Source organism: Serinus canaria, chromosome 8 (genome assembly GCF_022539315.1).
Source record: "Serinus canaria isolate serCan28SL12 chromosome 8, serCan2020, whole genome shotgun sequence".
NCBI classification, from domain to species: domain Eukaryota; kingdom Metazoa; phylum Chordata; class Aves; order Passeriformes; family Fringillidae; genus Serinus; species Serinus canaria.
The window spans coordinates 17,579,256-17,592,164 of NC_066322.1; the positions used below are offsets into that span (position 1 = coordinate 17,579,256).

Genomic DNA, 12,909 nt, shown 5'->3' on the forward strand with positions numbered 1-12,909 from the left:
TAAGGCTATTATTAAAGAACTTTGTTGTATAGGTTGTGTCAGTTGGGTCAAATTTGCCTCCTGTGTATACGTATTGAACCTTCCAGTACTGCACTCCACAGAAATCACAGATCTGTGAAATTGATATGCTAAAAACTATTTCAGCTGTGTAGATCTGAAAGAGTAATGCTATCTACAATATTTAATACAGAAAGATGCTTAAGTGATCTCAGTTAAATTTGCTGCTAGACAAACAGACCAGTGGGAAAAGTATGTACAGTAAAGCAATTAAAAACCAGAGTGTCACAATGCTATATTTTCCTAGATGCCAAAATCCTGAAGTGAGGAGTGTGTGAGGACAGCATGAAAAGATAATAAGGGAGAGGGGAGGAGACACTCTCCCTTGCTGAGTGTTTTTGACATAGGAACAGTGTGGCGGTGGTGCTACTATTGTAGGTTCACTCAGCCAGGAGTAGATGACTAAAATGTTGCTTCCATGAGTCTCGTGGGTAAGAGACATAGTGGCCACTCAGGAAAGCAATTATGTATTTTATCTGCTCATTTCTGAATTTCTTAATTTAAAAAAGACTGTCTCCCCGGGGTTTAAACTCCAATGCCTTGCCCTGCAAATAATTCTGGCTGGCTGTTGGCTGCAGCTTGCTCACAGTCCAACAGCTTGTGTAGTGCCCCAGCAGTCAGCCTCTTTAAATGATGCTATAGATTCACTCCCTGCATTGCTCAAGGAAACACTTTAACAGCAGTCATCTTCAAGACCATGATGTTTCAATGTGGCAAAATGAACAAATTGTCTTTTCATTGTTTCCTTTCTAAGCTATATAGAGGCTATTTACTTTGCTTGCAACAGCTTTGCTCCTATAGCACTTCCTCATAAAGCTTTTGACCAGCAAGCACTCCATAGCATGTTCTAGTTGGAATACATCTGAATATGCATTTCCATCCTGTGGAAATCATACAGATTCCAAAAATCATACAATTCTTAACTGGAAAATCATACTGCAAAGCTGCTATTTCCTGTCTTTTAGGGGAAAAAAAGGGAATTCCATGTGAATATCATTCACAGAAATACTTCCAACAAGCTCCATTTCATGGACTTGCTTACTTACATCTTCAAAAATCAATTACTTCTTTTTAAGTCAGCAACTGCTTGCCCAGTGAGAAAGAATATACTGCCACCAATACTATTTATTGATTAAAATATTGTAATAATGTATTTTAATAACTTTGTGAAAATGATAAGGATTTAAAATAATACTTATTCTCTAGTAAGAGAAGAAGCATTGTTCAGCTCTATAGTTAACGATGGTGCAGTTGTTTCTCTCTTTAGGAACACCCTATACTCTCCCAAGGAAATACTGCTTTCAGTTTAAGGAATGGTTTATTGCTTCCAAAGTTTTCAGATCATTTAAGAGATTTCATTTTCAAAGATTCGCACTCTGGAGGAATACCCCTTTGAGGATTTCCTCACAGAAAGAGGTGTCTGCTTTGAAGATTTTCATTTCGTAAAAACCAGTCACTTTTATGGGGTGTCCTCTTTGAAGACATTTTCTGTATCACTTAAAAGGTTTCCATTTTAAATATCTTTCGGCACCATGGACAGCATCTACTTGAAAATATTTTTCCTCTGTGATATTCTTTTTGATAATTTATACAGTCTTGTAGGAGTCCATAAAGTAATTCCTATCAAAAAAGCGCAGGAACATAATGCTGTTCCTACATTAGGTGCAAAAGCATGTAGAAGAACTTAGGATAGGATGTTATGAGAGAACAGTTTTGGAAAAACTGTACAAAAATAATTTCATTTTCTAACATCAAAGAGTAAAGTGGAAAGGTGAGCTCATCTGTCACTTATATGGCCTTTAAAAAATTACTGTGAGACATTTTTTACTCCTTTTAAATTATTTGAGTTCAGAGTTCAAATTCTGGTATTCCTGAAATCAATAGCAAAAGTCCCATTTCAGTCTAGCTGTGCAAAGAATATTCTTTGAAATTGCTATGAGTTTTCTTTCTTTGTTTGAGAATGTATTGCTTTAATTTACTACTACATTATTGGAGATTTGGAATCTTCTCCTTGGTTGTGTTTATTTTTTAAAAAGATGTGTTCTCCATTACTTTTTTGGTCACCATTTTAGTAATCATAATTATCATATCTGCAAAAATAGGCAGCCTCAGAGCTTGTACAAGACTGGGCTCATTGTGTATATTACATAAAGTCTTCTGTCTGATGTTGGTCTGGGAGTTAGAGGGCAAGTCAAAATTCACTTTAACACACCCTTAATTTTACATCTACGCCTAGTTTGGGGATATTTACTCAGGCTGTGGCTGAAACCTCTGGCCTGTCCTTGCTCCTGTCTGCAGGGCATAGGAAAGGCTTCTGGACTGCAAATGAGCAGCTGGAGGCAGGAGGGCTGAGGTCTCGGGGGTCTCCTCTGACAAAAATGACTTTGAGTCTGTCTAGATCTCTTCAGTGTAAAGTCAAACCAGAAGAGTTTAGATCACTGTCAGCAGTGGATCTGCTTGATTTGGCAAAGGAGCAGAGGAAAGTCCCCCCACCAAAGCAGGCTTACGGGATGAGGGGTTAATGTTTGCCACTGCTCAGACACCGGTGGGTCACCGCATAGTTACTGGGACAGACTGGGCTCCCCTTGGCTCAGAGCTACTGATTGCCAGGGCATCACTGGACTGAATGCTTCATCCCCACTACGTTAGTCATACCCTTTTCTGTGTATCAATAGGCAAAATTTAGGCAGCTTCACTTCAGAACAAAAATTAAAATCATCTTGAAATCCCTAAATGTATTCCTTGTCTGATCCTCAAATGGAGAACCTTTGTTACCTGAACACTGATTGGCAAAAGCTATTGTAATGAAGGACTTGCTAAGAACTAAAGCCAAGCTTTTGTTGATTGTGGGTCTTTGATGTAACCCACTCATGAAAATAAGCATTAAATATTGATTTTGAAAGTTAAGTGCTTAGAGATTTTTCCCTAGGTTTGGTGACTGCCTGGCAGGTGGGACAGCCCTGCTGTCTGCAATGTTAAGATCAAGGCTGGTAAAAGCACCACCATTAAGGGAGCAGTCCTCATCAGAACTGGCCAGCTACATTGCAGTCAGGGAAAAACTGGCTTTCACTGCCCATTGACTAAATTTCTTTACTAATGTACTTGGAGAATAATAATAGTTTTGGTGTCAGAATATTTCACCTGTGTCTTGTAGAGGGCCAGGCCCGCACTCAGACAGCTGCTTGTGACAATAGAAAGATTGTTAATTTTTTTTTTTAGATTAAGAAGTAGAGAAGTTCTACCCTTTGTTTTATGATATCAACAGGCACTTTTGCATTCAGGGAAAAAAAAAAAAAAAAGAAGAAAAAAGAAAAGAAAAAGAAAATTTCACTTCTTGCCCTGACAGAAAACAGCTGCAGCCATGGCTGTACATGACCTACAACATGATCTTTACTCCACCACCTCTCCAAGACAAAACCAAGGAAGCCCTATGGAATGAAAGATGTTTGCAAACACTGCTGGCACACATTGTTTGTAATACAAAGTAAAACTGATCTCCAGTCCTGAAGAAAGTAAATGTACATGTTTTTAATCACAATGGTAGAAAAAGGTGAATTTGCTGTGGAAAATAAATTTCCAGGTGGATATCCTAGAAGCCAGAGAAAGAGAATGGGCAGACAGATAATAATCTGGTTGTCATGAGCAGACCTTTGGACACAAACAAATGTTCAGTTAAGTACAGGATGAGCTAAGCCACATATTTTAGTGTTTGAAATGGTAGAGACCAGTAAAATTCCCAGCCTGCCCAAGATAAGCTGTCTTTCTAGCAAGGATGCTAGAAATAAAGTGCTGGAGAGCAGCCTGTGGGATTCAGGCCAGCAAGACAAGTTCTGACCTGAACTCGAAAAAAAGACAGTTAGGGCACTGTGCTTGTAAGAGCTACACAATAGCTTCAAAACTTAGTTTAAGAAAACAAAGTAAATCAACATAGACTACTGGGGAGAAATGTTGATTAAGTGCATTGTTTATAGGAGCACAAAAAGATGAATAGCTACTAATAAATGTTGGGACTTCGCTCAAAGGCATCTGGGGAATTTATGAAGATGATAAGGACTGGCTTAAGATAGAATAATGTGGTTTAATATAACAAAGACTGGTAAACCAAATGATCAACCTTTTCCATAATATCCCGAGGATCTGTGGTGTTCTAAGCAACACCATTTAATGACACTACCATTAACAATCTGGGGAAACTGAAGGACGGGCTGTTTGGAGATAAGGACAAATGAAGAGTCGTTACTGGGTAAGTGCCTCTAATAGCAAGAAGCATCATATTGTTTGAAGGAGTCACTGAGTTTTATCATAGACTGATTGAAACAACATGATAACTTTTTCTTAAAAAAAGAATTTGTTTAAATTCTCTGCCCAAAGCTCTTGAGAGAAACTAAGCTAATACAAGATTAACAGGTACATTCTTTGATATATTAATAAATTTTTAATTATTAGTTATTAATACTAGATTAATAAAAGATATTAAATGAAGGACAAGAAAAATGTTCAATTTTGTTACAGTACAGGGAGGTCATTGATAGTGTACCACAGGGACCTGTGTTGTTCAGCATATTCTTAAATGATCTGGAAAAAAGAGTGATTATCAAGGCAACCAAGTTTGCTGATGATGCTGAATTATTCATGGTAATAAAAACAAAAGCTGACCATGAAGAATTGTGGAAAGCTCTCATGATACTGTGTGACTGAATGATAAAATGGCAAGTTAAATTCTGTGCTGAAAAATAGAAGCAATATGTGAGAGAGAAAACAACCCAAAATATAAGTGCAAAATCCTGGAATCTAAATAAATGGCTTCCACACAGCAAAGAGTGCTTGAGTTGTGGAGGGTTCTGTGAAAACACCAGCTCATGGCTCAGTAGGATTCAAACATGCAAATGAGATTGGTGTTATAAGAAAGAAAAATAATATAAAACCAGAAAGCATTTATTATGCACCTATATAAAGCCATTGAGTGTGTAACTTGAATAATGAAAACCATTATGGTCTTCTAGAAGAGGATTATGAAAGGTATTAAAAAAAACCAAAACAAATCATTGATAACAGGGAATGACTTCTAATAGAGGAAATATGAAATTTACTAGAACTCCAGAAAGATAACTGAAGACAGTATAATGGAGGTATGCAATCAAGAATAGCAAGAATAGGTACACAGAAAAAAGGATTAATTTTTTTTTTTTTTTTAAAAGGAGAACTAGTGGACATCAAAGGAAATTATCAGGCAGTGGGCTTGACACAACCAAAATAGAATATTTTTCAGATAGTGATTTCCTAAATCACAAGACTTGTCACCCTAGAATGCTGGTCATGTCAAAAAGTGCTCAGGCAAACTCTTGGACAAGCTGTTCTCTGGAATGCGGATGTTGTTTTATCCCTAGCAACTCCAGAGACTCAGTCTGGGACAATGTATAGCAGAAAATATATCTTTGTGTGCTTTCTAATTCCTACAATCTTCCATGAAGCAAACATCATTAACTACTCTCACTGCTACTGAACTACACAGATGGTTATTTATTAGCTGGTCTTGAAATAAAATGGAAACAACCGATCAAAGCGAAACATCTAAGTGTATCAATGATCAAAGGAAATTATTTAGGAAAACAAGATATTGCTACAGCAGTAAGGGTATGGAACTTTTGAGCAGCTGACAATAGTATCCACACTTAAATTTTAGTTAGAATAAAATGGATAGTGTATATAAGCCCATGTGCTTTGTAATGTAACAACTGAATGTGGAGGAGGGCTTTGCTCGAGGTATTTTACTTAATGGTTGTCTCTTACTGGACATTTCAGCTGCCTTCTCAAACATCTGATGCAGGACTTCAGCAGAAAGTTGACAGCTCCTAAGGACAAGAGGGTGTTTTTTGGGAACAATTTTTTTTCTGACTTTCTGAAACATGAGAAAGACAAAGCAAAAACACACTCTAGCAACAGAGAAAACAGACGACCAGATAAACAGATGATGCTATCACAGTGTTCCAAATGCAGCAGACATTTCACAAGACATTCAGAAGTGTACTAAAAATGATCTCATAGTATAAAAAGGCAAAGCTACATGAACAGGAAAGTGGAATTCCACACTGCATGAACAACTGATCAAGAGGGTGCCATGGCATTTTATTAGAAACACACTGAATACTCGTACCTTTTTTATCCCTTTTCAAAGTTAAATGATCTAGGTAAAATCCTGATTGATTATCACTTTTATTGATGCTTTGTGGGGGATCAGAGTTTTGCTGTTTAAAGTCACATCCATTATTTCAAGCAGATTTGCAGACTCAGTTCCAGTGTCCTTTCTGATATAAACTCAACAGGTACTCCTCAGCCTCCTTTATAGGGAAGAGCTTCTAAATCAGAGGATAAACTGAATGAGCTCACTTACTTAGATTTTGGTAGGTGTCATGAAAGAAGGAGAAAAAAGAAATATTACAAAAGAGAAAAACAGGTTTGAAAATGGCATTACTGTAAAGGCAAAGAAGGTAAGCAAATTAGGCAGCTGAAGAAATGAGATGGAAATCAGATTTTTCCACTTATTGCTAAGAAGTAGAAGGATTAATGCTTCTACCAGTACAAAAATGCATAAGATGTATTTAGATTTATAAGGGGGAAAAAAGACAAAAATTTCCCAGTACAATGTGGCATCAAACCGGACTGAAAGCAATGGAAAACAAGAGAAACCAATTATAAACTCAACCTCCAATGGTGCAAAGCCTAGAAAATTTGCCGTAATATACATGGATTATACTTAGAGAGAGGGAGAGTAAATATATAAATATGCCCTGGATTGCACTCCTATGTCTCTGATGCCTTCAATGTTACTTTCAATTATGATCATAGTACTTGATCACATGTAATCAGGAGAGAATGCTACAACCACAGACTTAAAAACCCAAACAAAACATAATGTAGAAGGCAAACCCTTTAAAGCATAGCATGTGGCATGATGAGCTTTAGATACAATCTCAGCAAATCAAATATTTAAGAGGGATTTTCTATGAAAGTGAATAATAAGTAATTTAGTCTAGTGGTCAGTGATGGGTGCTGAAGACAATTTCTGAAAGAGGAAGTAGTTGAAGATATCCAAGTGACAATGGCATTTAGGAGAAGTATTATCAGTAAACTGCTGCAGAGAATCAGAGTGGCTTTTCCAGAACAGAACACCATAAAGTTGCAGAGTAGGATGAGAATTTGTACACCTAATTGTTAATCCAGTTATGAGTTATTTGTGGGGTCAGTTAGAGGAGGATACTGGAGTTTTATTAAAGTACACTGAAAATTTTCCAGTTATGGATGTATGTATAGTTTTATAGTTTTTGGTTCCTAAATTTTTTATCAGGCTTCATTGCAATAGTTTTGATGACAGACTTCAAGGAATTCACACAAACCTGAAAAAATTAAAGTGCAATCAAGTAATGGGCTACCTTCTATAAATATATTTTTGCTAGATCAAAATATAGAAATCACAGAAGACCTTTTGAATACTTTTAAAAATTCTTCTGGGTTTGGGATCTTACAGGAGCATTTGGATCACAATTTCAAATTTTCTTTCATAGGTATAAAATCTCTAGTTTGATTTTTTGCTTGAATGCAATCCAGGGTTTTGTCATGTACAGCTTTTCTAGAAAACCTAGAAATATGTCAAACATTTGAAGATTTGTGATGAAATATTGAGATCTGGCAAAAGATAATGAGGAGAAAATGTGTATTTCGTAATAGCCACGTATTTTGTACCCTGAGGCGACAGTTTACAGAGAACCACGGAGACACTTATTTCTGTGAAGAAACAAGACAATTCACTGCAGTAGTTCCTTTGGACGTTTCTCTTTTTTATGTTTATGTAGTGTTAGCGATCAGATACACAGTCAACAGGTTGTTTTCTGGGAAGTGACAGCGTAGCCGAGGGCAGCGAGCGATGGGGACAAGGCTCCCTGTGGGGGCTGGAGCCCGGCGCGGGTCCCTCTGAACGCTTTCCCTGAGGAGAAGGGCCGGGACTAAGCCCGAAACTCTCTCCCTCCAATAAGTGGGTTCCGACGGCTCAGCCGGGGCCCGGGCGGGGTGGCAGGGTATGCTGATGGGTTGAGGAGCCTCCGCTACTCCCCGCTGCCTCGGCGCTGTCCCGTGGCAGCCCCTCCCGCACTCCGGACGCGGCGCTGGGGCCGTGAGGGGAAGGCGCCGCCGCCGCTCCCGCCTCCCGCCGCAGGCGGGGCAGCTCGCGCCGCCTCAGGGGCCGGCTCGGGCCGGGCAGCTGAGGGCAAAAGCTTCACCTGCGCCACAGCGCATGCGCATTCTGCCGGCGCGTGCGCAGTCGCCTACGGGGACGCGGAGCGGAGCCCGGCACTCGGCAACGCTCGGCGGTTTCCGTGCAGGCCAGGCCGCCATTTTCTCTCAGCCTCCCCGTGCGCGGCTCCTGTCCCGCTGCCCGCGCTCTGTCCGGCTCGGCGATGGACGGGTGAGTGGGCACCGGGGCGTTGGGAGCCAGCGCACTGCTGCGCTTTGTGCTGCCGGCCGGTGGTGGCACCTGTCCCGGTGCCGGGCGCTCGCTGGCTGTCGGCGGGCGTCTCCGAGGGTGTGGGGAGCGATGAGCTCCCCGCCTCGGGACAGCTAAAGCCTGAGGCCCCACACGGGCTGGGAGCGGGGCAGGAAGGGGCTCAGCCTCTCCGTAACGTGTACCCCTCTACAGGGTCCTCCGTTCAAATCGTCGAGGGCCTTGGGGTGCCCCCTACTTTAATGTAGTGGCCGAGACGCCGCGTCTCGATGTAAAGAAGGGCGCGATCTGCCCTCATCCTTGCCCCCCAGAGCCTCTCCCTCCCTCCTTCCCCCCCGCCTTTGGCATCTCTTCTCCGGCCAGGGGGTGAGGAGGGGCGCGTTGCTGGGCTCGGGTTTGTTTTGGAGCTGGCTGGAGGGGAGGAGCGATGCCAGCAGGAGCCAGATGTCGAGCTCTTTTGTTTTCAGAAACTGCCTAATAAGCCCTTCGGCTTCCCCCCCTCCCCAGGTGGAGAGATGCCTTTTTATGTACAATGTATATAAAAAACTGGCTGTAAAAACCAAAGAAGGGAAGATTGGAAGCAGTTGGCAATATGGGACAGTAGGAGCTGGGATGGGCAGACACTACTGCCAGGCCTGCTTTTTGTTGCACCTGGAAAGCGGGGCTGCTGGCTGTAGCCTTGGTCAGTGTAAATACAACAGCTTTCAGTTTCCAGGTCTCCTGTTTACTCTGCTTCAAACAGAGAAGCCGTCTCTTTGGTATGCTTTAAGCATATATAACCTTTCAACTGTGAGAGTTCCCAAGGCTTTTTATGGTTGTGATTATAATGGTAGGAGTTACACATCCTGTCTGAGAACTACGAATGAGTACTACATTGTGGAATGCTCTCCCATATTATTTTTTGTGTGTATGTGTCTGTAGACTGAGGTTTCTTTTAGGATGTGGTATACACTGTGAGTGGTGATGCCACAACCTCTAGGGAAAACTGTCACAACCTCTAAGGAAAAAATGTTCCCTGACACAACCTGTTGCAGTGCTTTTCATAGGTGTACCTCATTAAATTTCACATAGATGTAGCTGCCAATGCATTGGGGTTTTTTTCCAAGCTAATTAAAAAAAAAATAATTGCTTTCTGCTGTTCAAAGATCAGCTATGTTGCTGAGTTAGCTGTTTAGTTAATAGAGGTGTGTAAGATGTTTTGTGCTTACTTTTAAAGTACTCCATTTCTACCCTGTAATCTCAGGTAGTCCAGAAACCCGAGTTGACTAAATAAATTTCCAAGTAGTGCTGCATTGGAGTAACATTCACTTGAAACTTTGTACTCTTTGGAAAGGCCTATAAGTTGTGGGAGCTCAGTGGCTTTTTAAAGTTTCTTTTGTATTTCAGTCCTGTATGTTTTTGAACATAGTTTCTTGCTCGAGGAACTTGTTATCGTGCTCAAGAAACTTGTTGCTCAAGGAATTTGTTTTCTCATAATATTGTCATTACAATACATAGAAAAGTGGAATTTATGAAGATAAATTGGTTGACCTATGTTCTTGGTTTTTTCTTTTTTTACAGCATTGTCACTGATGTTGCCGTTGGTGTGAAGGTAGGATGTACACTTAACAAATAAGGGGGTAGAGTGCTGATACAAAATGAACTACTTTGAGCATCAGTAATTGCCTGTTGGAAGATTTTAACTGGTCATTGTGAGCTGATATCTAGTCAGCCGTGTATGCTTTATTAAACTAAAATCCCTAGAAGTAAATTGGAACGTCTACACAAAAGACTTTTCTAGGCACTGAACTGTAAACAGTGGTTCTGGATTAATGGTGGTGTCAGCTTCTTACTTTAAAACTTGATTTATCATACTTTTTTTCAAAACAACACTCCCACATTGTTGCATGGGGCCTGTAAAAGTCGTACTTTCTCTGTCCCTCCCCCTCCTTTTTTCAAAACAGTTCCCACTGAAGTTAAAAAAGAAGTGACTATCTAAAAGAGGACAGAAAAATGGGAGCTGGAGTTTGTTATGGAGACACAGAAATGGGTGTTTGCTTTGCTGTACATTTTATTTCTCAAGTTAAGTTATGAATTTAGTATACTTTCATAACAAGGAAAGGGCTTCTAAATAGCAGTTAATTTACAATTTATTTAGCTTTTTATTCAAATCTGTCTAGGAATTAGATCAGTACTCTGTAGTAGCAGAGTGAGAAATAATGTTTATGCAGAGGGATATGGGACAAGAGAACTTCAATGAATGCATGAGAGCGATTCTAATTTAGTGGTAGAAGCAGAAGTTTTCTAGTGCACACAGTTAACTCTTCACATTTGTTCAAGGACTTCGTAGCTTGTGCTGTGTACCTGCCTTTTCACCTGAAGCTGATCAGTGTTAACTGTCTGCCAAGCCCAGCTTTGTCAAGTAAAGCCCGGTTGCTCAGATTCAGTATTGTTCCTGCTGGATTTAGACTGGTTCTTATATAATACAGTCAGCCTGTAGATACAGCAGCTGCTCTGTTGGATCTACCTGTATAATGTTTCTGGGTAAGCTTGCTTCTAGGAAGAGCTGTGAGAAGTCAGTTACATGGATTGTGGACCCATCCAGCTCCATATGTTCATGCAGTATTGGAGACTAGCTTAAACTGACTCTCTGAATCGTGAGGAAAGTGTAGTTATTATTAAGTGTAGTAGTTATTAAGGTACTTCCGTGGGAGCTAATTGCAATAGAAATACGAACTGACATGGTTATTTCTCTGATGCCTGGGAGGACACAGTGTTAACTAATTAAAACTTAGCAATGTATTTAGTAGTTTGGAGGGATACCTGAGGAGGTTCCAAGTCTTTCAGCAGCAAACTGTGCTCCATGGACACGGCTTCAGGGCAAAAAATAAAAATCATTAATTACCCTTAGTAAATTTTCTTCTTTATAGTGAAGAAGTAGTTTCAAGTAGACCATGTATTACTTGGATCTTAAAATCTAACATTTGTCACTTGAGGAGAAGTAAATGGATTCAGTATCCCTTTTAGTCTTTACTTGTGAGCAACTTCAGTCCATGAGAATTTGAGTGTTACGAACTATGTCCTAAGTGGGTAGTGCCATTTTGGAACCAAATTTTAAGATACTAGCCAGACAATGAAATAAAGATGCTTCAGATGATGTAACTGCTTTCTTCTGTTGATTGTAGAAGTTATGAATGTAAGAAAGAAGGCAAGACAGGTGTATTGGAGGCAGTGATTAAAAACTACAAGGAAAAGTTCAGACGTATCAAGAAGTTGTGCTTTTTGCTTGTAAAAATGGACTTGCTGTCTGGTTTCTGAAAGAAAACAGTCTGCATGGAAGTAGTGCAAATAAATAAGGATGGTGATTTCCTGAAGAAAGCTGTTAAATATGGGAGGAATAAACTGGATTGTATTCTGGAGCTTCTTTTAATAATCTCAAGATATTGCTAGGAATGGAAAATGGGATTTCCATCTAATTGAGTGTGCATAGTGATGTAATGCCACCTTCACTCGTGTTTTGTGGAAGGACATGTGAAACATTTGTCCTTATGGTGACTATTCATTGCTCTTGATGGACTGATGTTTTCAAGTTGAGGAATGCTTTGCCTGTCAAGTGCATATAAACAACTGGGATCAGTCATCTGGCCTTCCCTTGGAAGTTTTCTTTCTCACGGGGTGCTGTGGGAATGTGTAAAAGTGAAGTTTTGAATCCAAGGAGTTGCATTAGCAATTTTAATGCTCTTCCAACACTGCTTTTGTTGAGACTGGATAGTCATTGGATGTGGGCAGGGATTTAGCTGTGAGAAGTTGCCTTATCCAGAATATTTTTTTTACTTGATGCTTTCTGATATTTCTCACTTAGAGTGTGTATGCTGATCACTTGCAAAACATGTTTGTGATATATTCAGTTGTACTTGGAGAAATGGATGGTGATGTGTGACTCTTCTGTTTGGAAAATTTGCTTTATTTTATCAACATCAGTCATGTCAATGCAAATTTAAAAGTTATATGAACTGTTATCTGGCTGATTATTCTCTTAAACAGCAAAGTGCACATGTTATATTTTTAAACCCATTCATAAAAGAGTAAGAGAAGTTAATTATTGTAGTCTGGGTATTGTCCTTCCATTAAAGGAGGGCTATGTAGCTTAGGGGACTGCATGTGGTCAAGGGAAGTATAAGTAAAAGGAATGCTTCCTTATAATGCTTTATTAACAGTTTTACAGAGTTATCTACAAATGAGGGATAAATTTGAAACTATTACCATTTGTATTGTATACTTAATTTGTTTTAAAACATTTTTGTTCATCTGATGTTTGGTCTTCATTTGATTTACATGTTGAGTCACCAGAAATTAACATTAGAAACCAGTACAAAACA

The 12,909-nt window shown here is 39.7% G+C and overlaps 1 protein-coding gene across 5 annotated transcripts in view; it reads left to right on the top strand.

Annotated features, from left to right (window-relative positions):
• Positions 1-8,352: 8,352 nt before the first annotated feature.
• PTBP2 (polypyrimidine tract binding protein 2) overlaps positions 8,353-12,909 on the top strand; it is a 45,132-nt gene continuing 40,575 nt past the window's right edge. For all 5 annotated transcript variants that reach the window (XM_018912183.3, XM_009088515.4, XM_009088516.4 and 2 more), the window contains exons 1-2: positions 8,353-8,515; positions 10,112-10,142. In XM_018912183.3, the coding sequence (XP_018767728.1) occupies positions 8,508-8,515; positions 10,112-10,142 (39 nt within the window). In that variant the 5' untranslated portion in view covers positions 8,353-8,507. The remainder of the gene's footprint in view (positions 8,516-10,111; positions 10,143-12,909) is intronic.